The sequence below is a fragment of the Trichosurus vulpecula genome, chromosome 9 (assembly GCF_011100635.1).
Source record: "Trichosurus vulpecula isolate mTriVul1 chromosome 9, mTriVul1.pri, whole genome shotgun sequence".
NCBI classification, from domain to species: domain Eukaryota; kingdom Metazoa; phylum Chordata; class Mammalia; order Diprotodontia; family Phalangeridae; genus Trichosurus; species Trichosurus vulpecula.
Window position 1 is genome coordinate 75,611,873 of NC_050581.1, and position 24,881 is coordinate 75,636,753.

Below are 24,881 nucleotides of genomic sequence, written 5' to 3' on the forward strand. Positions count from 1 at the left end.
GGGGGCTTGACTTTTCATACTTCTTTGGAAATCCCCTGTGTTATAAGGGAAGATTTTCATTTTTATTGAAACCTCTCATTGAAGCTTCAGAAAAAGGAAGAGAAAAAAGAAATGAGGTTTTTTCTTCCAATTGACTTAGATTTGTGTTTGGATTTGGTTCTCTCTTTAAAAAAAAAACCCTATAAAATAGGGCCCTGGAAAAAGCTGTCATTGTGTTAGAGACCTCTCTTTTACTCTGGGGTAGGTTTATTCCATCATTCCATATTTCTAGAATTTTCTAATATGTTGGACTGAATACATGTTGGACCTCCCAAGCTGATATTGGTATGATTGCTCAGGACTTGGCTGGATGACACTGACCCTTTGTCCCTGGATGAAATGGGGTCACGAGCTATCAAGTCTAGGCAGTAGTAGTCACTCTGTGTGGAAAATGTCAGGACAATGACCATTTGTCATGAAATCTCTCAAAAAGCATTTCTCCAAGTCAGACTCCGATAAGAGTGTTGACAACCTGATACCTTCAGTTTCAAGTGGACTCTGGAAGTCTCTTGAACAACGCAAATTGATTTACAATTAAATTTGGTTCAATAAGCCTTTATCAAGTGCCTGTATACTAAACACTGCATTAGTTTAGGAATAGAAAGGGAAAAAATAGTCCTTTTCCCAATAAAGCTCACATTCTGCTACATGAGATCGTACTGTCTGCTGACCAGCCCTTTGGGTCTGGCTGGGACAAGGACTGTTACAACAATATTGTGATGTATCATCTCATGAGCAAAGTGACTAGTCTTTTTGTGGGTTTTTTTATACTAAGTACTTGAAGAGACAGTGTAGTTCAAGGGGGTGGATAAAGTATTCAGATTATAGTTTGAGCTACAGTCATCCCTTCTACATCACAAATTTTCCCATCGCAGTTTCAATACATCAAGGGTCGGCATAAAAAATTAAATGGGAATTTTTCTGGAGTTTTGCAGAAGCCACAGATGACACTTGAAGGCCAGCAGATAACAGAGAAAAAGTTTAGAAACTCAGAAATGCCTAAAATATATGTATAGTATTGTATAATATCAGCATATTCTATCTTTTAATACTATAATCATTCAGATTTCTTCTCTGGTACAAAGGGAGGGCCAAAAAAATTTACGTGGATTTTCCAGATGGAGAGGGGCACCACACCCCTAACTCCCCGAGGCGTGGAAGGGATAACTGTACAGTGGTTCTGAACTGTAATCTGAAAGACGTGCATTGCATTCAAATTCTTCCTTCTAGGCTTAGTTCCTCATATGTAAAATGAAGATGATAATACTGCGGGACCTGCCTCACAGGGTTATTGTGAGAATTCGATGAGATAATGGATGTATTTACAATACCGTAGCAATTCTTTTTAACATCGCAGAAATGTCACCTGCCCTGATGGGAACTGTCTTTCTGTGTTAGAGTGCCGTCATGTCCTATGGGGAAAGGTGGGAAGAGCTTTTACCCTCTTCTCCTAGGTCTTCATATGCCCCTATTGACCAGATCAGTGTGGCCAAAGTTCATAGCGACCTATATGAGTGCACTGTCTTAAACACAAAAGAAAATGGAGAAACTCCCTCATCTCTGAATGATCATGCATATAACTTAGCTGTTTACATGTTCGATCTGCATACACAAATCCTCCTTGAGGATAAGGATAGTTTTTCCTTTTGTCTTTTTATTCCTGGCACCTAACACGTGCTTTGCACATAGTAGGTATACCATACATGCTTACTGGATTAGATTGGAGGTGGAAAAGCTACAGGATGAAGGAAGGCATGGTTGGTTGTTGGTTTTAGCTTGGTGTCTTAAGAGCAGTGCTCCAGGCAAGTACAAACTACTCTCTTCACGAATCCATCCAAAGAGGAGGCATTGGCCAGGGTCAAGAGTATGCTCCTAGGCAGTGCCTTTCCAGTGGCAATGCTTGAGACCTCACCTGGTGACAGGGCCCGGTCCCACACAGTCAGGCCTGCCAGGCTTCCCACAAACGCTTCAGAGCTATCAAAGCCTCCCCCCACAGTATCTTGCTCCTGTCCCAACACCAGTATTCCTCCAGGAGGGATTTCATAGCCCTCCCTGAACCTGGAGCCAGTGGCCACCAGTCTCCGGTCCACATAGAACCAGTATTTCCCTTGGATGGAAGACCATATCACACACATATGGTGCCACCTGCTGTCCAGAAGCAGTTCCACTGGCAGCTCCCTGAAGGCTGGGTCTCCTATCACAAAGTGGATAGTGCCATAGACTAGAGTGTCTCTACCATGCAGCACCAGCTTGTTGTCATTTTCTTCAGTGGCATAGGAAAGTAGGGTACCCAGGTAGCTGGAGGATGTCCGGACCCAGGTACAGATAGATAGTTCCCGGAGCCCAGTGAGGAAACCTGGGCTGAAGGAGACCACATTCTCAGTAGAAGTGTTGGGAAAAACAAGCATGGACCCTACGTTGCAAACTGGAGATAGAGAAAGGAATCATGATATCAAGACTTGGTACATTTTATTCCCTTTCCCCTCCCCAAAGATTATCCATGAATTAAACCATTTTCCTAATTTGGGCATTCAAGGCCCTCCATGGTCTGATCCTACTTTTCTAAATTCATTTCACATGACTCTCCCAGCCTTTTTTCATAGTAATCCTCCTTTATTCATTTTATGCATCTCCCATGACTGGAACAGACTCCCTCTGTGTCTATGAACCTATAATCCAACTGTTCAAATTCTTTGCTTCTTTCAAGGTACAGTTCAGGGACTACCTTCTTCATGAGTTCCTCTCAGATCCCCCCAGCCAGAGATGATTCTTCCCCCACCTGATTCTATTCTTCTGGGCACTTAGGATATAGGATTGGAGGACTCCAAGGAAAAAGGAACTTCAAAGATCATCTAGTCCTCTGTCCTCACTCTAAATATAGATGAGGAAACAGTGAGGTGTAAAGTGACTTGCCCAAGGTAACACGACACAGCTGGTTGTTGTCAGGGCCAGGATTCAAACCCAAGTCCTTTAATGCTGAGTCCTGGGCTCCTTCCACCACATCGTGCTGCCTTTCTGTTTTGTTTTGGTCCAGAGCCATGCTTTCATGTGCTTAGAAGTGCAATTCTGGTGATGGAGAGAGTCAATTGTTTGTAAACTTATAATCTCAGAGCATTGGCTGGGACACTGTGATTTGCTCCTGGTCACACATCTAGTATATATCAGAGATATTACCAGAACCCGGTTTTTCACGACTCCAATAACAGCCCTTTATTCTCTGTGCCATGCTGCCTTTCACTGGCTCTCTCATTATATTCTCACTTGTATTGTGCTTATTTTATGGCTAGGTCTTTGCCCCTACTAGAGTATGAATTTCTTGACATCAGGGATTTATGCTATTTTTCACTTTTGTGTCCCTAGTACAGAGCCCTGCACAGTATAGGTTTATCTTAAATGTTTATTAAATTCAATTAAATTTCGGTTGTTCTTCCCAGGAACTGGCCAGGACTCTGACAAGGGAAGGCAGAAGTAACATCCACAGGAACCAGGGATTCAACTACATAATGGAAGCATCAGCAGAAGCACTGATAGACTGTCATTGCACTTTCCTCCACGAGGGGTGAATAGGAAGAGGGGAAGCAGTTGGCTACTGGGACAGATACCTGCTACATCAAACTGACTTAAGAGTCCAGCACGGGTCCAAATTTTAGCTGAGATGATACATTATCTTGGAGCAGGGGCTTTTGGAGGAAAACATGTTTCTGTGCCCATACTCCCATTTTCTTCTCCAATTTTGCCCACGTTATATCATTTGAAAGGGATAGCAGAGAGCAATCCTATTGTTACTCGGGAGTTTAGAAATAATAGGCAAAAACTCCAGGTTGTTTCTAGAGGCCTCAAGGAATTCCAGGGAATGCAGACACATCCACATGCACGTTCAGGCTATCTGCATAAGCTTCTACTCAGTGAAGAACTGAGAAGCAGAGAAATAACCCTGGCAAGGACAAGGGGGCATCTGTGAGCAGGGATAGCTAAAGAGTTCCATACTACTTAGAACTAAGGAAACTGTGGTCTGATTTTGAGGATGTGGTTACAAAGAAGCAGCTTTGAATACTGGTAACCAGTTTTCTGTGGGCAGGAAGAAGGCATGCATTGTATGGAAAGAGAATAGTGTCCCAGTTGGCACAGGCAGGACTCTTGCCCTTGACTAGGAGGCCCATCTATGAAGCAGACATGAACCAAAATCTGGGAAATGGTGTAAATGGCACCTCTTTAGCCATACTTGGACATCCAATTCAATATCCATTCCAACCAACGAGTGTGTCATAAGTACAATGTACTCTGCTAGGCATGGGGACCCAAAGACAAAATGAGATACTGCCTTGTCCTTAAGGAGTTTATATTCTCCTTAAAAAAGTGACACATATAACTGATATATATATATATACATATATATATACATACACACATACACATATGTGTGTATTTGTATATGTGTGTGTATATATGTATATATAGATAAGATATATATAAATTATATGACAATTTAAAGAGAGAGAACCAACAAGGAGGGGGATCAAGTTGCCTTAATTCTGCCCTTTCACCTTTCCTGGAATAAAGTGCCATATCTGCTCTGTTAATGCTTCTCATAGGTTCATGAGCTGAGCCTTGAAGCATGTCTTAATATACATGAGAAAAAGAGAATGAAGACAGTTACTTACTTTCTCCTGCCTTTTGGGAAGCCTGGGATTGCTGTGGCTCCTTCAGGATCTCATCTGTACTGGGAAGTGTCTGTCTGCCAGATTGTGTGTTTGGTTCCTTCTCTTCCAGAGGAGGTCTCCTCAAATCCTGAAACAATTTCTGGTTTTCTGTTTGGGCTCCTGGCTCCAGCCTGTCCTGCTGTAGTTTTTCGCTGTGCCTGTGCTTGGCATGGAGCAGCTGCTGGCCTGGCTGCTGCTTCTTGCGAGGCTGAGGCAGGAGTGCAGCATCGGTGACTAAGTTTGGGGAGAAGGCTGCATGTTGTAAGACTCTCTCCAGCTGCTCTTCTACAGCATTCAGCCTGGCCCCTTGGCCGTGAATCACATTCTGGAGCTTCTCGATTTCTGTCTGCATGTGGATTTGACTGTTCTGAAGAACACCAATATCCCGTTTGATGGTCCCAGTGAGATTGGCAAGGAGGGTGCTCTGCTCCTTCTGTTTCATTTTCTCCTGGGAGCTCTGCTTACTCTTTTCATTTAAGGATCTTTCAAAGGCCAGGAGCTTAGAGTCCACCTTCCTAGATCTTCTCTGAATCTTCTTCATCCAGGTCTTCAGCTGGTTCAGATCCATTTGCACTGCTGCCTGAGACTCATTGACAGATATAGCCATGGAGTGATACTCATCTGTCAGGTTCTGGAATCTGGTGTTGATGTTATAGGAAACATTATAGTTTTCTGCAATCCCCTGGAGACGTATTAGGGCCACCTCTTGAAATCTCCGGAACTGCAAACAACAAACACAACTCTTACCTATTTATGGTATCAAGAGAGTGGGCCACATTGTTTAAGGGTCCAGTTACAATCTGTGTTTTTAAAGAAAACGTCTTTCACCTGGGACATTTTATGATGTTGTACGTTTGTAAGTTTTTGTACTGCCCCAACAGTGACTAAAATATCCATATCCTTTAACCCAGAGAGATCCTGTGGCTAGGCATATATCTCAAGGAGATCAAAGAGATATTCCACATACACCAAAATATTCATACCAACACCTTTTATGGAAGCAAATAACTGGGAACAGATTAGATTCCCATTAATTGAGGGATGATTGAACACATTGTGGTTTATGAAAATAATGGAATATTGCTGGGTCATAAGAAATACCATGACCATGAAGAATTGAGAGAAGCATGGGAGGATACATAAACCAATGCAAAATGAAGTCAGCAGATCCAGGAAATGACATACAAAATGACTACAACAATGGAAATGTAAAGAATAAAACAACCTGAAACTGAATTATAATTACCAAGCTTGTGCCTCAAGAAAAGATGAACCAAAAAAATGCACCTCCTCTATTTACCAAGGTGAGGCACTCTGGGTGTGGAACATTGCATATACTGTCATGCTCAATGTGTTGGTAAGTTTTATTGAACTCCTTTTTTTTTCTTTTTTGTCACAAGGGGTGGCTCTCTGGTTATAGGAGGGAGAGAGGCTATATTTGGAAATTTAAAAAGAATCAATCACTCCCAATGAACTATATATATTTACCTGTTCTTCTAGTCTTCTGAGTCTCTCAAAAAATGGTTTTCTTTGTCTTGCTTCATCAGCTCTCTGCAAATAGGTTCCCTGTAGATAGAAAGTTATAAGAACTAAGGAAAGAGACAAACATTCAGCCTTCCAGCAGCCCATTCTGGGGGGGGGGGGAAGGGAGTTTGATTTCTTCAGTTTCTCCAGTAGCCCTTGGATGAGCCCAAAAGAGGAGTCTGTTTTATATATCTCACTCTCCACCACTCTCCACCCACCTCCTCATCTTGGCCTGTTTTTCTTAGTCTTTTCATTCTCAGATTCTGGCTAAGAGTTGGGTTCTTCCTGCTACCTTAAACAAAATCAGTGATTTGCCTTCAAACAAATGGAATCTGCAGACTCTAACACTCCCCAAGGAGAAGAGTTTAAAACAGAGGCAAATTCTTTCCTTGGGAAATAATTAGTCTGGATGTAAGCCCTTGTCTAGCTCACACTCATTAAGTGTCATTCTGGGATTTTTAAGCATTAATAGAGACCATATTGTATCTGTTTTCACTCTACTTTCTACTCTATAGAGTTACTGATTCACACATCCGTTCATGCTTTTCTAAGTTACAAATTCAAAAAAAGTTGTTTCTATCCAGTTTCTCTGCTTCCTAACTACCCACTCTCTCCTTAATTCCATGAAACTAGATGGTATGGTACTATTTTTATGGGGGTTGGAATTGCAGTGGAGATGATGCTTGAAGGACAGGTAAAAGCTGGGTAAGAAGGGAGAGAAGGCATTGCAAGCAACATGGATAAGCAAAAGCACAGAAGTGAAGGACTGGTAGACAATCATTTGTTTTTAATTTTATTTATTTATTTTTAGTTTACAACATTCAATTCCATAAGCTTTTGAGTTCAAATTTTCTCCCCCTCCCTCTCCTCTCCCTTCTCTCCCTCCCCAAGATGGCATGCAATCCAATATAGGTTCTACATATACATTCACATTAAATATATTTTCACATTATAGACAGTCATTTTTTCAGAGTGGTAGAAAGTAATTCACTTTGACTAGACTATATAAAAGTTGATGGGGAATTGTATGAAATGGGGCTGAAAAGGTAGGGTTATTATTACCAGATGATGGAGGTCCTTGAATATCAGACAAAAGAGTGTGAAATTTGCTTCTTAGACAGTATCAGCGAAGATTTCTGAGCAGAGAAGTGCCATGACTAGAGTGATGCATAGAAATAATAATAACAGCTCATCTTTCTATCATGCTTCCTCACACAACCCTGTGAGGCCAGTAGTGGAAGTACTACTATCCACCCCCCACCTCCCCCTTAAGAAAATGACACTGAGTCTCAGAAAAGCCACTTGCTCATTGTCATATTATAGCTAGTAAGTGCCAGAGCTGAGATTCAAACTTTTCTTGTCTCCATATCTTGCTCTCTTTCCATGGTATAATATCAGTGTATAGTCTCATAGTCTGGCAGTGGAATTGTGGGTAAGTTAAAGAGAAGAAAGTATAGAGGCTTCCCTTAGGAAGCCATTTGCAAGAAGCCATTGAGGTAATTGGTAATGAAAGCCTGTAATAAGATGGTTTCAGTGGCAATAGAGAGAAGGAAACAGATTGAAAGATACTGCAAAGATAGAATCAACAGGCCTTGGTAACTGATTATGATATGAAAGTGTAACCCCAGGGGCTGCTATGCAGGCTTGTGGTCTGATGAGGCAGGTTTAAAAGGCCTCCAATTTGCAGTGAATCTGTACTTGAAAGTGTGGTTATGAAATACATATTGGCTCCTGATTATTCCTGCAGTTAAAGAATGAAAATTGTAACAATAACCTGGGGGTTTGGATGCCAGCCTTCTGCTAGGAAAGGTCTCTCTAAGCTGAGTGGCTTCAGTATCTCAGGGATAGGATGGGGTTTGGATCTCCTTTTCCTGCCTCCCAGTCTATCTATCTCAAGTCCTTGGCACAGTCAGATAGTTCAATATTAAAGTGTTCTCTATCAAAAAAAAATAGGAGTGGAAAGGAATAGGTGTGCAAGCCAAAATAGATTAAATAATGTAACATGTAGGACCACCTTTCCCTGTTTCCAAACATATTAAAACCACCAACTTCTGAATTCCTTCCCATGCCTTACTGCCTAGTTTACATCCATATACCATATTTTATCTGGCTATTATCCAGTCACTGACATTGAACGTGATGTTTTTTCTTAATTTTTTTTTTTGCAGTTAGTGTTTCTCAAAATATTCTGGTACATCCAACTTATTCCTGTACTCCTTGACATTTTTTTATGTAATAGTGCAATTATACAATCAAAAGATCTAATGTGTTTGTAATCCATGTTCCGCAGTTTGTTACTGTTTATAAAAAGATTCAATCTTCCATGCTGAGTGGCCTCCCAGAGCTGTTGGTGCCCTCATGACATAACAATGGGACACAAAGAAATGCAAAGAACAAGGTTAACCACGGATTTTTATGAGATCAATCTGATACAGTCTTTAACAGAATAAAAGGACATATATGTGTATATGTGTGTGTATACATACATATATGCACACATATATGTACATGCTAGTTAAACCCCTCTGAAGGAAGGCAGAGAATGGGATAAGAAATGCCAGTTCCTCTCTGTTAGCACTCTAGCAACCTGAACGATCATCCTTCACGAAAACAGTCAAACCTTTGAGCTTGTCCCTTTAGCTTTCACTTTGCAAGGTCTCCCTTGGAAGCTTAGGTTTGAGGAGTGGATCTGAAGATGTTGATGCCACCAAATCCCATTGTTGCTCTCTCTCTCTCTCTCCCTCTGTCTCCCTCTCTGTGTCCATCTCTCTGTGTCTCTCTGTTGGGGGCAAAAGAAGAGGGGTGAAGTTAAACCATACCCCTAGCCTTTATGGTTCCCTTTTCCTCTCCCTCAAGAGATCCTTAAAAATTTTGATGGAGTTAGTGAGGGGTGGGAAGGAAACTCTGGCCCTCCAGCCCTAATCTCGGTTTCTTCTTTTCTCTCTTTAAAGGCAGTCAGGCCAGGCCTTGCCAAAAGTGCTATTAAATGAAGTAAGGAAGAGGAGAAGTCAAAGATAACACCAAAGTTTCAAATACCGTGAACCCAGTCTCCCACATTTGAAATCTTGGCATTGTTTATTAAACCCCAACTCAAATGTCACCTCCTCCATGAAGCTTTCCTTGATTCCATTAATTGGTAATGATCTTTTCCCTTTTAGACTTCACAAAATCATTGGTCTTCACCTCTCCTATGTACTCACCACTTCTTTCTTTGTATTATAGTTATTTGTCTATGGGTCATATCCATCCAGTAGGTTCTAAGGTTCAGGAGGGCAGGAATTGTGACTTCTAATCATTGTAGCCATTCTTTGTCCTAGAACAGTGCTCTGATTACATTGGGTGCTTGGTAAAAGTTTGCTGGATTGAGCTTAAAAATGCAAATAACAGTTGGGAGCCAGGAACACATGAAACCAGAGCCCAGTGAAATGATGGTGTTTAGGACTCCCGGGTTCTGTGTCCAGCTCGTTACATGAAACAGAAAGAGAACACTTCACCCGCTTAGCCTTCCAAAGTTCAGTACCTCAAAAAGGAGCAATAACAAAGTACTTACCTTCTTTACAGAGCTGGTACTATAAAGTTACACCCTAGACTCGAATGTTGGGGCTGTGCTTGTGGTTGTTGCATGGTTTGTCCTTCCTTCTTGAAGAGGACCATGACATCAGGGAGACGATGACATTACTTGCAATTGAATTTGATTTGAGAAAGGGAGGGCTGTGCAAAGCCAGCAGCCTCACCTTCTCCTCTAGAGCCATCTGGGTCCGGTGGCCATACATTGATCAGAACAAGTGGAGATGGCCCAAGGACGCAAGAGTGAAGGGAAATGGTAATGATGATAATAATAATGCTAATACTACTACATCATGCTGTACTTATCCAGAAGTCAGATTTCAAGCGACTCACTTATCTAGAATGTAGCCTGAAAGGGCTTGTAAAGGGCTTGTGAATGCCAAATAGCCGTCAAAAGCCCTTGTTACCCCAGCAAGCCGCTCCACAGTTCTCACCACCTTCTGGCTCTCAGCAGACAATTGTGTGTAAATATTTTCATCAGATTAGGAACAGCACTCTCATGACAGCATGAAAATTTGTCATCTGGCAACAGAGACAAAAGTGGGGTGGGTGCTAGAGTTGCAGTCAAAGAGCTGGGTTAAAATACATGATTATATTTACTGTGTGAACTTGGACAAGACAATTAAGCTTCCTGGCTTCATTCTTTCCTCTGTACAGTAAGATGATTTTATGAGATACCCTCTAAGGTCCAAGTTTAAACCTATGATTCTATGAACGAAAGCTTTAATGCCTCTGAAAGGTACGAGATGAAGTCACACAACTCTGCCCACCAGCACCACTGCAAATTTCTTACCTCAAGGGTTTTAAACTTTTTTTTGTATCATAGATTCCCTTTGGCAATCTAGCAAAGACTATGGACCCCTTCTGAGAATCATATATGTATGTATATTTTAAATTTGTATATGTTTATTTAAAAATCATATTTTTAATTGCATAAAATAAAATATATAGGATTGAAAAGGAAACCAATTATATTGAATTAATAGATTTAATTTTTTTTCTCCATAGTTAATGAATGTCTTGAAATCTATTGATGGAACCTCTGGTCCATTGCAGTATCACAGATTTAGAACCAAAAATCTTAGAGGCTGTTGTCCAAACCAACTCATTTTTCAGAGGATGAAAGTGAAGGCTAGAGAGGTTCAGTGACTGTCAGAGATCCCACAGTTAGTAAGGAGTAGAAACAGTCTTTTGGCTCCTAGTCCAGTGTTCTTTCTATTACTTGTATTCTTCCATAGACTGTAAACTCCTTGAGGGCAGGGACTGTTTTATATTTTATCTTTTTATTCCCTGTCCCAGTTCTTGCAATTAGCAAACCCTTATTAGCAAACTCTTTGGATTGGATTTTGTGTAGCCACAAACAGGTTTAAGACAAACACCATTATTTCTTGAAGATAGCATTCTATTATACTGTAGTATAGAAAGTGATGCCCATAATAATGATGTGAAGAAATGATAAAAGTCATGTGCAGTACACTTTTTGGAAAAAGGTGTGGGTCAGTCATATAACAAGATTAAAGGATAATAGATAGATAACCCAGAGTTTCTCAGTTCACTGAGCAACTAGTGTCTTAGTAATTATTTATTGTGTCCATAGACAAAAAGAAATACTTAATGGTTCCATTTATTAAGCAGTTAGGTACAAATTAACAATTATTTATTATGTCCTGATGATTTAGTTGCCATGTGAAAAATTAACACATATAAATTGAAAGAAAAAAGAATATTTTTATTTCATTCTTAAATGATCACAATTATTTAATAATGGGATATATGTGCCTGTTGGGCACTGCATGGCTTCTCAAATGATGGAATCAGATAGGACACTACCACCCTTGTTTCCTGTTCAATACTAATTTTCACTCCTTTATCATTGTGTTGTTTCAGTCGTATTCGACACTCTGTGATTCTGTTTGTGATTTCCTTGGCAGGGATACTGGAGTGGTTTGCCATTTCTTTGTCCAGCTCATTTTACAGATGAGGAATTGAGGCAAACAGGGTTAAGTGACTTGTTCAGAGGGCTTCTTGAGTCTAGGCCCAGTGATCCATCCAGTGCACCAGCTAGCTACCCTTTCATTCCATACTTGCTTTTTATTACAAAAACTGCTGAAAGCCCAGCTTCAAAAAGAGAAGGTGTTGCAAATGAGAAAGCTCAAGAAGTTAGTGGTTGTAACTGAAAGTACAAGTAAACAAAACATATCTGAAACCTATGAGAACATTATCAAAAGGAACATAGTACAATCTGATATTGAAACTGTCCACTACCTCAAGCTAGTAGCTCACAGTGTTAAACAGATGTTGAGTGTTGCTGTTTCCCTCAAAAATTTAAAATATTCCACAGCTCTTTGCTGCTGGTCCCAATTTGGGAACTGGGGGGGGGGGGGAATGGCCTGAGCCATGAAGAATGAGGAATAACAGAGGAATAGTCCAAGTGCTATACTGCCACCCACTTAATCGGATCTGGTGGAAGGTCCCCAAAATACTCAGTGTATCCTTTATGGATGATTTACAGGAAGATGAGTATGAGAGTTACACAGAATAAGCCAGCTGGGTGGTGCGGGGCATACAGTGATGGGCCTGGAGTCAGGAAGACCTGAATGCAAATTTTGTCTCAAATACTTATTAGCTGTATGACCCTGGGAAAGTAACTTAATCCATCTCCCTTAATTTCAGCAACTTTAAAATGCAGATAATAATAGCATTCATGTCACTGGGTTGTTATGAGGATCAAATATTGTAAAGTGCTTGGGGCAACCAGGTGGTACAGTGGATAGAGTGCTGGCCAAGGAGTTAAGAGGGCATGAGTTCAAATCCAGCTTCAGATACTTACTGTCTGTGTGACCATGGGCAAGTCGCTGAACCCTGTTTGTCTCAGTTTACTCATATGTATATTGAGCTGGAGAAGGAAATGGTAAACCACTCCAGCATCCTTGCCAAGAAAATCCCCAAATGGGGTCATGATGAGTGGGTCACGACTGAAAAATGACTTGATGACAGCAACAGAGTGCTTAGTACAATGCTTGGCACATAATAGGAGGTTAATAAATGCTTACCAAAAAAATGTAGATGGATAGGTTAAAAATCTACCCTTAAGGAGAAAGTACCCACAAATATGTAATCAAGGATACGCTGATGCATGCAAGCATACTCAGCATAAGAAGGAAATGGCAGATACATTTATTTTATTGATACGTTTAGTTTTGAAGCAGCAGACACATTGCAACAAACACACAACCTCTCCTCAAACACTTTGCCTGAAAACAGTTCATCAAAACGGCTTGTTTTGTATTTGTGACCAACAAATTATGTTATGTTCTAATTTTGTAGTTTTAGAAAGTACATTTGAACTACTGTGCTATAAAACATGATGAGCAGGTGGACTTCAGAAAAACCTGGAAAGACTTAGATGAACTGATGCTGAGTGAAGTGAGCAGAACCAGGAGAATATTGTACACAGTAACAACAACATTTTGTGATGATCAACTTTGATAGATTTGGCTCTTCACAGCAATACAATAATCTAAGACAGTTCCAAAAGACTCATGATGGAAAATGCTATCCACATCCAGAGAAAGAACCATGGAGTCTGAATGCAGAGCAAAACATACTATTTTCACTTTTTTTTGTTTTTTTCTATCTTGTGGTTTTTTCCCTTTTGTTCTAATTCTTCTTTCTCAATGTGACTAATATGGAAATATGTTTAATATGATTGTGCACATATAGCCTATATCAGATTGCTTGCTGTCTTGGGGAGGGGGCAATAGGGAGGAGGAAAGGAGTAAAAAATTTGGAACTCAAAATCTTATAAAAGTCAATGTTGAAAACTAATAAATAAATAATTTTTTAAAAAAGAAAGTACATTTGAGAAAGAATTCCATCAAAAGTTAGTTTTTTTTAAAGTTATGTTGCCTAAAGAGAAAAGGTTGTTATCTAGAAAAAGAAATTTCTCAATATTGCCAGATAATTAGCATTTTACTTTGAGAAGCACATTCAAGCATACTAATACGTAGTCTACCCTGGGCATACCATTTTAGGAAGGACATTGATATGCAGAAAATAATATCCAGAGTAGAGGGACCAGGATGATGAAGAGTTCCCTACAAGGGCTGATTGCAAGAATTGGAAATATGATGTCTATACTTTGGAAAAGATAGGGGGATGGGGGCCAGGAGGGAACTCCTGAAAGATGTCTGAGTATCTGAACGTCTCTAATGTGGAACAGTGATTAGACTCATTCTTGGCTCTGAGGGCAGAAATTGGAACGATGGATGAATGTTTTTGTTTCTTTTCCCAATTTTTCCTCTACTTCTCTCACTTGATTTTCAGAATCCATTTTGAGCTCTTCTATGGCCTGCAACCAAATCATATTTTTCTTGGAGGCTTTTGATGTAGAATCTTAGACTTTGTTGTCTTCTTCTGGCTGTATGGTTTGATCTTCTTTGTCACCAAAGTAAGATTCTATAGTCTGAGTTTTTTTATGCTGTCTGCTCATTTTCCCTCCAATTACTTGACTTTTGAAGTCTTTGTCAAGGTATGACTCTGCTTCCAGAGTGGAGGGTGCTCTGTCCCAAGCTTCAGGGATTTTGCACAGCTGTTTTCTTAGCTACTTGTAGGCACCTGTAAATTTTCAGTTCTTCTGAGGTGGTATGATCCAAGGAGAGGCGTTTACTCCTCTACTGGCCTGTGCTCTGGTCTGTGAGGGACCTCAAGCACTCTTTTCTGCCTTGGAACTGCTAGGAGGACTCCCTCTCCATAGCTACAAGTTCTGCCATACCAGCGCTCCTCCTCACCCCAGGACCACCAACCAGGACTGTGACCCAGATCCAAGCAGGGCAAAGCAAGAGAATCCTGCGGCAGCGCCAGCAAAGAGATCCCTGTACTCCTGCTCAGATCAGCCACTTGATTCCTCCCACCATCTGTGGGCCTGGAGCTCCGGAAGCTGCTGCTGCTGCTGCCACCACTGCCACCTCCACTGCCCTGGGGCTAGGCCATGCCCTTCTCTCACCCAGGTCCAACAGAGTTTTCCTACTGACCTGCTAAGTTGTCTTTGGTGTTTGCAGGTTGAGAAGTCTGGAAACCACTAGAGCTCAGTGATTCAGTGCCCTGAGGTCCACTCCAGCCTGATCTGTGTTGGTGTGGCCCACATTGGGCTGTGCTCCACTCCCAGCATGGTATGATAGACCCTTCTCAGTGACCATCTTGGGCTGGAGACTTGTTTCACTTTGTCATTTCGTGGGTTCTGTAGCTCTAGAATTTGTTTAGTCATTTTTACGGGTGTTTAGAGGGATTTGGGGGAGAGTTCAAGCAAGTCCCTGCTTTTACTCCACCATCGTGGCTCTGCTCCCTGGATGAATGTTTTTAGAAGCAGATTCAGGCTTGATATAAAGCAAAGTGTAACAAATCAGAGCTATTATTCAAAAATAGAATAGGCAGATTTGGGAAAAGAGTGGTTCCCACTCCCCCACTAGAAATCTTCAAGAACAGGTTAAATAATTCTTGGTTGTAGCTGTGGTAGAGGGGATAATTGGTCAGGTATGGACTGGACTAGTTGGTTTCTTCTGTCTTCTGTGTTAGAACTCTGATTCTGTTATTCATTCTATTCCATTCTAGCCCGTTCAGCAATGAGCATTTCTGAAATTATAGATCTTTAAGCATGTGTTTGTGGTATTTTTATTGAAAATAAGGTGCAGACCAGTGCCTCCTCTTTGTACAATAAACTGCGTGATGACAATATGCTAGGTCTCCAAATCTATGAATACATTGAGAAATGATTTGAGAAAATAAAATACTGCAGTGTGAGAGCTCAGCCATCTATAGCTAGCAAAGTTCACATTTTAACCTTTGGAGTAACCTTCTATTTCATCCTCTATATCAAGAATTCTAAACCTCAGATCCATGGACCCCTGTAGGTATCAGGGGGACCATGGATTTGAATGGGAGAAAAATTACAGCTTTATTTTTACTAACCTCTGACATAATTTTCTTCAATTGTTTAAAAACATTCCTCTGAGAAGAGGTCCATATGCTTCACGAGACTGCCAAAGAGGTCCCCAAAAAAGTTAAGAATCCCTGCCCTATGTTTTATCAGAACCCTACTAGCAAAGCTTTAAGTGAAGTTGCCTCAGAGCCAAATGCTGAGCACAGGTTGCTACGACAGGGGCAGAGCTTAGATTTTTGCAGGCTGAGAGCTGACTAGGGGGGCCAGGCTTATAATGTAGGTCATATTACTAAATGGCTGGGGCAGTTAGGTGGTGCAGTGGATAGAGTGCCGGGCCTGAAGTCAGGAAAACTCATCTTCCTGTCAAATCTGGCCTCAGACACTTAGAAGCTGTGTGACCTGGGCAAGTCACTTGACCCTGTTTGCCTCAGTTTCTTCATCTGTAAAATGAGTTGGAGAAGAAAATCGCAAGCCATTCTAGTATCTTTGCCAGGAAAACCCCAAATGGGGTTACGAAGAGTTGGACATAACTGAAATGACTGAACAACAAAATGTCTTGTGCATGAACAAGAAGAACAGGGGACTGGGCTGGACGTTTAAGTGTGGCACCACCTGGTGGACAACTCAAATATTGCACACAGATAATTAAACCTGCAGGATAAATAAGGCGGTGTGACTTTATGGCTCCCTGCAAGCTTAAGGAAGGGAAAAAGAAGCTATCACAAAATATCAAAAAAGGAGTGAATCTGTCCCTGTGTGTTAACCTCTCATTAACTGGCACATAGATTAGGAACAATGAATCCAAGCCTTGGAAGAATGTTCGATGGAAACCGAGGTCTTATGTATCCCCATTCCCACTTGCCAAAATATGGAGTCCCCACTGGCGCTCTCTCCTTACCTTAATCCCATTTGATATCTTCCATGTGCATTTCCTTGCTGCTGACATGTATTCTTCCTCCTTTCTTAGCTCCTGCTATCTCATATCTTATTCTCTTCTGAGCAGTTTTCTTGCCTCCCAACTATAATTTTCTAAATTCATTGTAATAATAGCCCCACTCAAGTACTTAGACCACAAGTATATTTTAAAAATAGGACTCATAGAGGTGATAAATATTATTTGGTCTTACGTTTGGTGGTTTTTTTCTTCATGATTCTTTTTTGTCATGAATCCCTTTGGCAGTGTGGTGAGGCCTGAGGATGTTTCAAATGCATAAGATAAAACAGGATTGGAAAGGCAAGCAATTATAATGAAGCAGTTATCAAAAATACTTAAAAAGCAAGTTCACGGACTCCAATTTAAGAACTCCTGCTCTATATAAATAATTGGGACAGGTGCTACAGGTTGACAATGAGTTGGAATCAGATGTAAGGAGGAAATTAGGTAGAACAGCATTTGGGAAGTTACACAGTTCTTTCAGCGACTCCGAACTGCATGCTGCTACAAAAGCACATTTCTTTATCAATATTCTCCCTGTGGTGCTACATGGCTACGTGGAATGCCATACCAGTCTTGGAAGGATCAAAATTACAAGTAACTCAAAAGGCAATGAATGAAGGGCCTAAGGAAGCAGCAGCCTGTTACTAATGATGACTCGAGCATGAGAAGTAGCACAAAAGTGACCAGGACATAAGCAATTAGAAAAGAAGGCAGACATGTAATGAGAAGGAAAGACAACAGATGGGATATTAAATGAACTAGCAAAAAACCTCCATTAAATTGGCCAGATCCTTTCTGTAAGACAGGAAAAAAAGCTATAGGTATAAATTACATAGGACGAAAAATCAATGAGGTTAAGTTCTTCATTGGTAGTACCTACACCAATGAAATTGCAGGTCCATTTAATTACCTACAGATTTTTTCTTGCTATAGAATTGAGTTGTATAAACTAATAGATGAGGATTAAAACTTTCAAGTCCAGTTAGTTTTGTTAATTTTTTTTTTCATTCTTTTTCAAGAGATAACTCTCTGGGAAGGGCACATTTGGATATTAAGATATTAAAAAACAAGGGGTGAAAAGATGAAATGTATAAACCTATACAAACAAGGCTCAGGTTCTAGTCTTGGCTTTGCCCTGAATTACTGTGTAACCTGGGAGCAGTTTAGCTCTCTCACTGAACCTGTTTCCTTCTCTGTCAAATGAGGGTGTTGAATTAGATTCATTAGTAATGTCCCTTGCAACCCGGTCTTGACTACGTCACTGGGACCTCAGCCATCCCCCTTTCCCTCACCCGCCAAGAGATAACAGGTACCACTCTCTCAGCCCCACCAGCTACGATCGACGCACACTTTCTCTTTGCCTCCTCTGCAGGAGCAGCCCCACCCTGCTCTCGCGAGCCCCAAAGTCACGCCCGTGTTCTCGCGAACGCCGAGGAAAAGGCGTGCGTAACCATCCGCTGATTCGTCATAGGAGGAGCAAGCGACAAGAGAAAAGAAAAGACACCCAGGTTCGCCAGCCGTTCATTCAGTGTTTTCCCCCCTTTGGTTTTGTGTTTGTATTTTGTTTCACAGGTTCCATTCAGGCTTGAGGAATTAAAAGGAATTGGACAAGATTGTAAAACCAAGGGGCGGGGCAGAGGTGGATGGCGTCGAATCGGGGATGAGGTCGGGTGGTGCGCAAGTGGCCACAGGGACTCGCCATTGAGCGCCGGGGACGGCTGGGGACTCGCCGGTCAGCACAGCTTGGCGTGGGGTGGAGCGATAGGCCCTAGATGAAATCTAGCACTCTACGGAGCTTGAGTCGGCGCGTTTCCGGGACGGTTATTACGCTAAGGAGCTGGGAGGCGGGACCCAGTGGCTGATTGGCTGACCCTGGCCCAAAGGCTGTGGAGGGTAGGCTCAGGCAGCGTACGCTGCCGTTACTGATTGGCTGGTGTTAGCCAAGCCCCGCCTTCCCCCGCCTCGCTCTTTTTCTTGAGGCGGGAGTAGGGGTGGTTCTGCCCTTAACCCCCGCCCCTACCAGGTTAGCGCGTGTCTGAGGCTGAGGAGAGCGTCCCGTGCGTGGGACTTCCAGGGTGGATTTTAAATAAGCCTTTTGGGTCCGGTCGAGGCGGCTTTCTTGGGGGATGGGAAAGGGCTGTTTTTGAGGAGGCTCAGCTTGTCTCTTACTGTGCGATCCTAGGTAGGTCGTTTCTTCTGAAGGTCCACTCCACAAACGAGTGGACCAGGGAACGGCTTAGAGAGTCCCATGAGAATAAAACTGATGAGCTGAGGCCCAGAAAAGGGTCAGGTGACCCGCCTGAGGCCACACAGGTGGTAAATAACAGGTTTCAGCGCAGATCATCTAACCCCAGATCCAGCGCCCTTTCTGTCACGCCGTGGGGGATCATACAATGTCAGTACTGGACAGGTTCTTAGAGATTATCTAATGCCAGTTACACCCTTTTACAGAAAAAGAAACAGGTCCAGAGAAGGCCCAGGTCACACAGTGAATCAGTAATAATGCTGGGGCTTTTAGTCTTTCATTAGGTCAGGCTGGGATAATTAATTGCATCCAAACTATCCGTCTTAGGAGTTTGTTCAATCAGTAAACATTTATTAAGTGCCTGCTTTGTGCCTGGCGCTGTACTAGGTGCTGGGATTTGCTGTTAAGAAGTACTTTGTAAACTGCAAAGTGCTAAAGAGATTATTACAAACTGAAACCCACATTAGATTGGGCAGGAAGTTGCAGATAAATGACATAGATCGAACTTTGTGGATAGATAGCTTTCTCATGTGATCTTCCATTAGACCTCTTAAAATACAAGAAAAGGATTAGTAAGGTATGCCACTCAAACTGTGTCATTTCAACTCAGCAGGTCTTTATTGAGCATCTGCTGTGCACCCACTACCGTGTTAGCAGTGGTAGCAGATAGAGGAATGAAAGATTCCTGTTTTCAAGGAATTTTCAGCACTGTTTAAAACCAAGGGAAAGTCAACTATCTGTTCGGACTGCTTGTAGAGGGAAATCCTACATGGAATGACAGTTTGGGCCAGGGGAACCTCTGAGGTCCCTTGTAGCTCTAGGTGCCATGATTTAGTGAAACTCGTAGTGGGGGAAGAATCTTTTAAAAAAAAGAAAAGCAAACTGCTGATAAATATTTGGAGAAGTAAGAAGCATCAAGTGAAGGTTCTCTGATACTTCACATTGGAAAGGGGCATAAAGAACAGGGCAGTGGAGAGGCCACGAGGTGATTTGACTGGGAAAACAGCCTTAGAACATAGTTTTGAAGTGGCTTCTTAGTGGTTGTGGCTTTGGTAGAATGGCAAGGGAAAGAAAGCAGACTGGAAAGAATAGAGGTAGATGAGAGGTAGACACCTGATGTAAGTGATGTGCTTACGGAGCTTATATGTAAAGGAGAGAAGGAAGAGGCTTTTAAGAGACAGTAATAACCAAAAAGATAATAGTTTTATGTGATATTGTAGGTCATATTTATTCCTAACCCCTTTTCTTTATGATTGGAACTGTCTAATGCTTCTATTTTAAATATTTTTTCCTTCGTTTTTTCAGCTCTGACTCTGAACACAATGGATCCTGAACTCTCTGAGGTCCGCCACACCGTACAAGAAGCACTCCATACTCTTTCATCTTCCAGGGATGGGGTCCAAATATCCGAGGCTCTGAAGTCTGTGAAGCTCTACTTGAATGGAGTGAAGAACACAGTCCTACCCAGAGAAAGGGAAGAATTTTCCAAGATCTACTTTTCTACCTTCCTTAGGTGTCTTGTCAACAAATTGAGCCCTGATTGGCTAGAACTGCTACCTGCTGGCCAACTAGAGGAGCTGTGGGATAGTTTTTTTCTAGAAGGTCCAGCTGACCAAGCCTTTCTGGTCTTGATGGAATCTATCATTGCTACTGCTGGGTAAGCATAGTTAGCTGGATTTTGTGTTTTGAGATTTTTTTTTTGGTTTGTTTAAGCAATGTCATACACAATGTAAGCCATGAAAGGTTACCAGCTTACTGATCCTAATTCTATGAATAATGAACCATCCTGATTTTTCCTATTAATAAACATTTATCTGGTAACTGTAAAATTGGACCATTTCTGGCTTATCCTCTTTCAAACATTTATGTGCATCATGGGGGCAATACTAGGCTGAATAGATAAACAGAAGAAAACTAATTTTAAAAACATTTTTTATCCTTTTCTCTCCCTCTCCCCCCACATTGGGGAGGAGGGAGGGAGTCCATCATCTCGATGTAGGCAATAGTCCATTATCTCTGTAAGGAAGTGGGTAATCTACTTCATCATTGGTTATGAGGAGAATTATTAATAGCAGTTCACATTTATTTATTTAGACCTAGAACTTCCTGACTCCAAGTCTGACATTTTATCTTTTTTTAATATTTTATTTTTTCCCCAATTACATGCATGTCAAGACAATTTTTAGCATTCACTTTTACAAGATTTTGAGTTCCAAGTTTTTCTGCCTCCCTCCCTCTCCTCCCCTCTTCCTTAAAATGGTAGGCAATTTGATGTGCAATCATGTAAAACATATTTCCAAATTAGTCACAGTTGTGAAAGAAGAAATAGCTCAAAAGGAAAAAAAAACACAAAAAAGAATAAAGTAAGTGAAAAAAGTGTGCTTTGATCTGCATTCGGAGTCCACCAGTTCTTTATCTGGATGGGGATAGCATTTTCCTTCCCCAGTCCTTTGTACTTGTCTTGGATTATTGTGTTGCTGAGAAGAGTAGTTGAGCATCACACAATGTTGCTGATACTGTGTACAGTGTTTTCCTGGTTCTGCTCATTCCATTTTGCGTCAGTACAAGTCTTCCCAGGTTTTTCTGAAACCTACTTGTTCATCATTTCTTATTGCACAATCGTATTCCATTACATTCATATACCACCACGTGTTCATTCATTCCCCAATTGATGGGCATCACCTCAATTTCCAATATTTTGCCACCACGAAAAGGGCTTCTATAAATATTTTTGCACCTGTTGGTCCTTTTCCCTTTTTTTAATGATCTCTTTGGATACAGGCTTAATAGTAGTATTGCTGGATCAAAGGGTATGGATAGTTTGGTTGCCCTTTGGACATAGTTCCAAATTGCTCTCCAGAATGGTTGGATCAGCTCACAACTCCACCAACAGTGCATTAGTGTCCCAGTTTCCCCACATCTTCACCAACAGTGTATTAGTGTCCCAATATCCCCACATCCTCTTCAACATTTATCATTTTTCTTTTTTGTCATATTAACTAATCTGATAGGTTTGAGGTGGTACCTAAGAGTTGTTTTAATTTGTATTTCTTTAATCAAAAAAGAACACTTATTCATATGCCTGTAGATAACTTTGCATTTCTTCATCTGAAAACTGTCTATATCCTTTGACCATTTATCAATTGAGGAATGGCTTGTATTCTGTAAATCTGACTCAATTCTCTATATACTTGAGAAATGAGGTATTTATCAGAGACACTTACTGTAAAGATTGTTGCCTAGCTTTCTGCTTTCCTTCTAATCTTGGTTGCATTGGTCCTATAAAGAAATACTGCTGATTTATATGGCTTTCTCTTATATCCTGCAACTTTGCTAAAGTTGTTAACTGTTTCAACTAATTTTTGGGGTGATTCTCTAAGCATACCATCATATCATCTACAAAGAATGATAGTTTTGTTTCCCATTGCCTATTCTAATTCCTTTGATTTTTCTTCTCTTATTGCTATAATGTTTCTAGTACTATATGGAATAATAGTGGTGATAATGGGGATCCTTGCTTCACCCCTGATCTTATAGGTAGGTTTACAAAGCACTTTCTTCACAGGAACCTGTGAGGTAAATAGTATAAGTATCATTATCTCCATTTTACAAATAAGGGAACTACAGCTGAGAGGTTAAGTGGTTTGCCCATGTTTCCATTTGTCTATGGGTCTCCTGTCAGAGATAGGACTTGAACACAGGCATTTTGACTTACAAAACCAGAGGTCTTGAGTACTACTACGAAAAATGTAGATAATTGTTTTTTTTCCTGCAAACAAAAATATTTGCCAGAGTTGTGGAATCCTGTAATTATCAGAATTTCAGAGTTGGAAGAGATCTTAGAAGTGCCAAAGCATGAGTCCCAACTGTTACATCCCTAGTCCATGGTTATCCAGCCTCCAATCTAAGACCTTTGTCGATAGGGAGCTTACTACCTTGAAAGATAGCACATGCTGTTCTTGGATAGCTCTCATTCTTAGGAAAACCTGTTTAATATTGAGTCTAAATCTCTCTCCCTTTAATTTCTACCCTTTGCTTTTAGTTCTGTCCTCCAGGGCCAAGCAGACTAAGTTTAAACCCTTTGGCCCTTGAAAACTCAGTAATTTGAAGACATAGATAATGTCTCCTGTTCTCCAGGCTAAGCCCCTGCCCCCAGCCCAGTTTCTTTAATACTGCTGTGACAGAATTTTAAGACTCCTTGGCATTCTGGATGTGCTCCAGTTTGTTGTCCCTTCTAGCATGTGGCACCCAGAACCCATCACGGTGCTCTGACCAGGGGACAACGTGCTGGGACTGTCATCTACATTCGCTTGGACACTGTTGCTTCATTAATGCAGCCCAAGATTGAATTAGCGTTTTGGGCTGTTATATACAGAGCTGACTCTTTGAGTTGGCAGTAAAATGACCCATATGTAGAAGAGTGCTTGAGCCTGTCCTAGTCCAGCCATCTACCCTTGGAGTCAGAATTGTATTTCTAGAGCAATACCATCCTGTAAAAGAAGACATGCCTAGAAATCACAGACTTTCTAGTTGTTTTGTGTTTATAGTAGACAGCTTCTTTGGGGGTAGCATGGCTTAGCATAAGAGCTAGCCTCAAATAATGTGAGTTTAAGCCCTGCCTCTGACATCCTGGCTCTGTGTCACTCAGCATCTCAGCATACCAGGCACATCTGTAAGACTGCATGTTTCAGAATAGTTGAAGATCCACATTGGGAGTTTCCTCATGCAGGGGCTCTCTACTCATTACTCATGAAATCATAGGTCCATACCAAAAAACAATAACCAAAAGTTTCTTTTTTTCTAGAGAAGCTCAGATTTTCAGGATTATGTGGTGACTTCTAGCTCATGCCTCTTGGATTCAGAGATGCCATAGCCAGTAGCCACCATCTGCTTCCCTATTGTGGCCTTTCCTTCAACCACTCTTTTGATTACAGTCCAAGCTATCCTCTGATGAAGATGGCCCAGGTGCTCACCAGGTTCCTGAAGATGGGCAGACTGGCAGAGCTGATGTGGGAGATGTCTCAGCAGCAGGTACCCCGTGGCTCTTCCCTTCTCCAGGAGACTCTTCTCAGCAAAGTTGTGTGTCTGCCAGACCACCTGAGTAACCAGATGAAGGAGCAAAGTACACCCCTGTTCTTCCCCCAGAACTACTTCCCTCTGCTTGGGGAAGAGATAATCCAGGTGCTCCAGAAGATCTCTGACTCCCTCAGAGGTGAGCATGGCCATTGGATCCCTCTCCTTCCAAACCATTCAGTGACTGCAAAAGGCAGCTGGGATTTGTTTGGCCATGTGTCCAGATTTACTTTTTTTGTTCAGTCATTTTAGTTGTGTCCAACTCATTATGATCCCATTTGTGGGGTTTTCTTGGCAAGGATACTGGTGTGGTTTGCTGTTTCCTTCTCCAGCTCATTTTACAGAAGGGGAAACTGAGACAAAGGTTAGTAAGGCTAGTAAGTGTCTGAGGCCTGATTTGAACTCAGGAAGATGAGCACTCTATCCATTGCACCACCTTATGGATTCCCAAAATTCCCAGATTTACTAGGGAACCTTTGTCTTTCCCAGCTTCCATTCCTCAGGGCAGAGATAGTGAACATCGAGAGTGTGAGTTGCTTAGATTTTGACTTCTGGACAGCATGGCTGCCATCTTTACTAGCGAGTTCTCGATGAATTCATCAGGTCAGGAGAGAGCCAGCTCAGCTCAGCCTTGTTTGGTCGAAGGGGAAGTCACCTTCTGCTGTAACAGCTCTCTATAGTAGAGGAGCAGAGATTCCTTCTTTTCTCTTTTCTGTGGCCAGCTTCCATGAGTCTTCATTTACTGTTCCGTGTTGGTTCTTGAAAATGTTACCTAATATATCTTTGGTAATTAACATTATTGAGTGAAATGTACAGAAGTCATAAAGTCATAGACCTAGAGATAGAAAGAGCCCTGAA

The 24,881-nt window shown here is 41.5% G+C and overlaps 2 protein-coding genes across 3 annotated transcripts in view; one reads left to right on the forward strand and one right to left on the reverse strand.

The window, feature by feature from the left end:
* Positions 1 to 1,823: 1,823 nt before the first annotated feature.
* On the reverse strand, positions 1,824 to 6,368 carry PTX4 (pentraxin 4). Its single transcript, XM_036737602.1, has 3 exons — positions 6,228 to 6,368; positions 4,701 to 5,460; positions 1,824 to 2,464 (listed from the first exon to the last, which is right to left on the reverse strand). Exons 1-3 carry the CDS (start codon positions 6,366 to 6,368, stop codon positions 1,824 to 1,826), a joined length of 1,542 nt encoding a protein of 513 aa, XP_036593497.1.
* An 11,771-nt stretch (positions 6,369 to 18,139) lies between these two features.
* TELO2 (telomere maintenance 2) overlaps positions 18,140 to 24,881 on the forward strand; it is a 32,389-nt gene continuing 25,647 nt past the window's right edge. For both annotated transcript variants that reach the window (XM_036738506.1, XM_036738507.1), the window contains exons 1-3: positions 18,140 to 18,213; positions 20,256 to 20,607; positions 23,885 to 24,162. In XM_036738506.1, the coding sequence (XP_036594401.1) occupies positions 20,273 to 20,607; positions 23,885 to 24,162 (613 nt within the window). In that variant the 5' untranslated portion in view covers positions 18,140 to 18,213; positions 20,256 to 20,272. The remainder of the gene's footprint in view (positions 18,214 to 20,255; positions 20,608 to 23,884; positions 24,163 to 24,881) is intronic.

Coding starts and splice junctions, on each gene's coding strand:
- PTX4 (XM_036737602.1), bottom strand. CDS start 6,368: ATGGGCTGCTGGAAGGCTGAATGTTTGTCTCTTTCCTTAGTTCTTATA. Junction 5,461..6,227: donor TCAGAAGACTAGAAGAACAG/GTAAATATATAT, acceptor TGTTGTTTGCAG/TTCCGGAGATTTCAAGAGGT. Junction 2,465..4,700: donor TTCCCAAAAGGCAGGAGAAA/GTAAGTAACTGT, acceptor CTCTATCTCCAG/TTTGCAACGTAGGGTCCATG.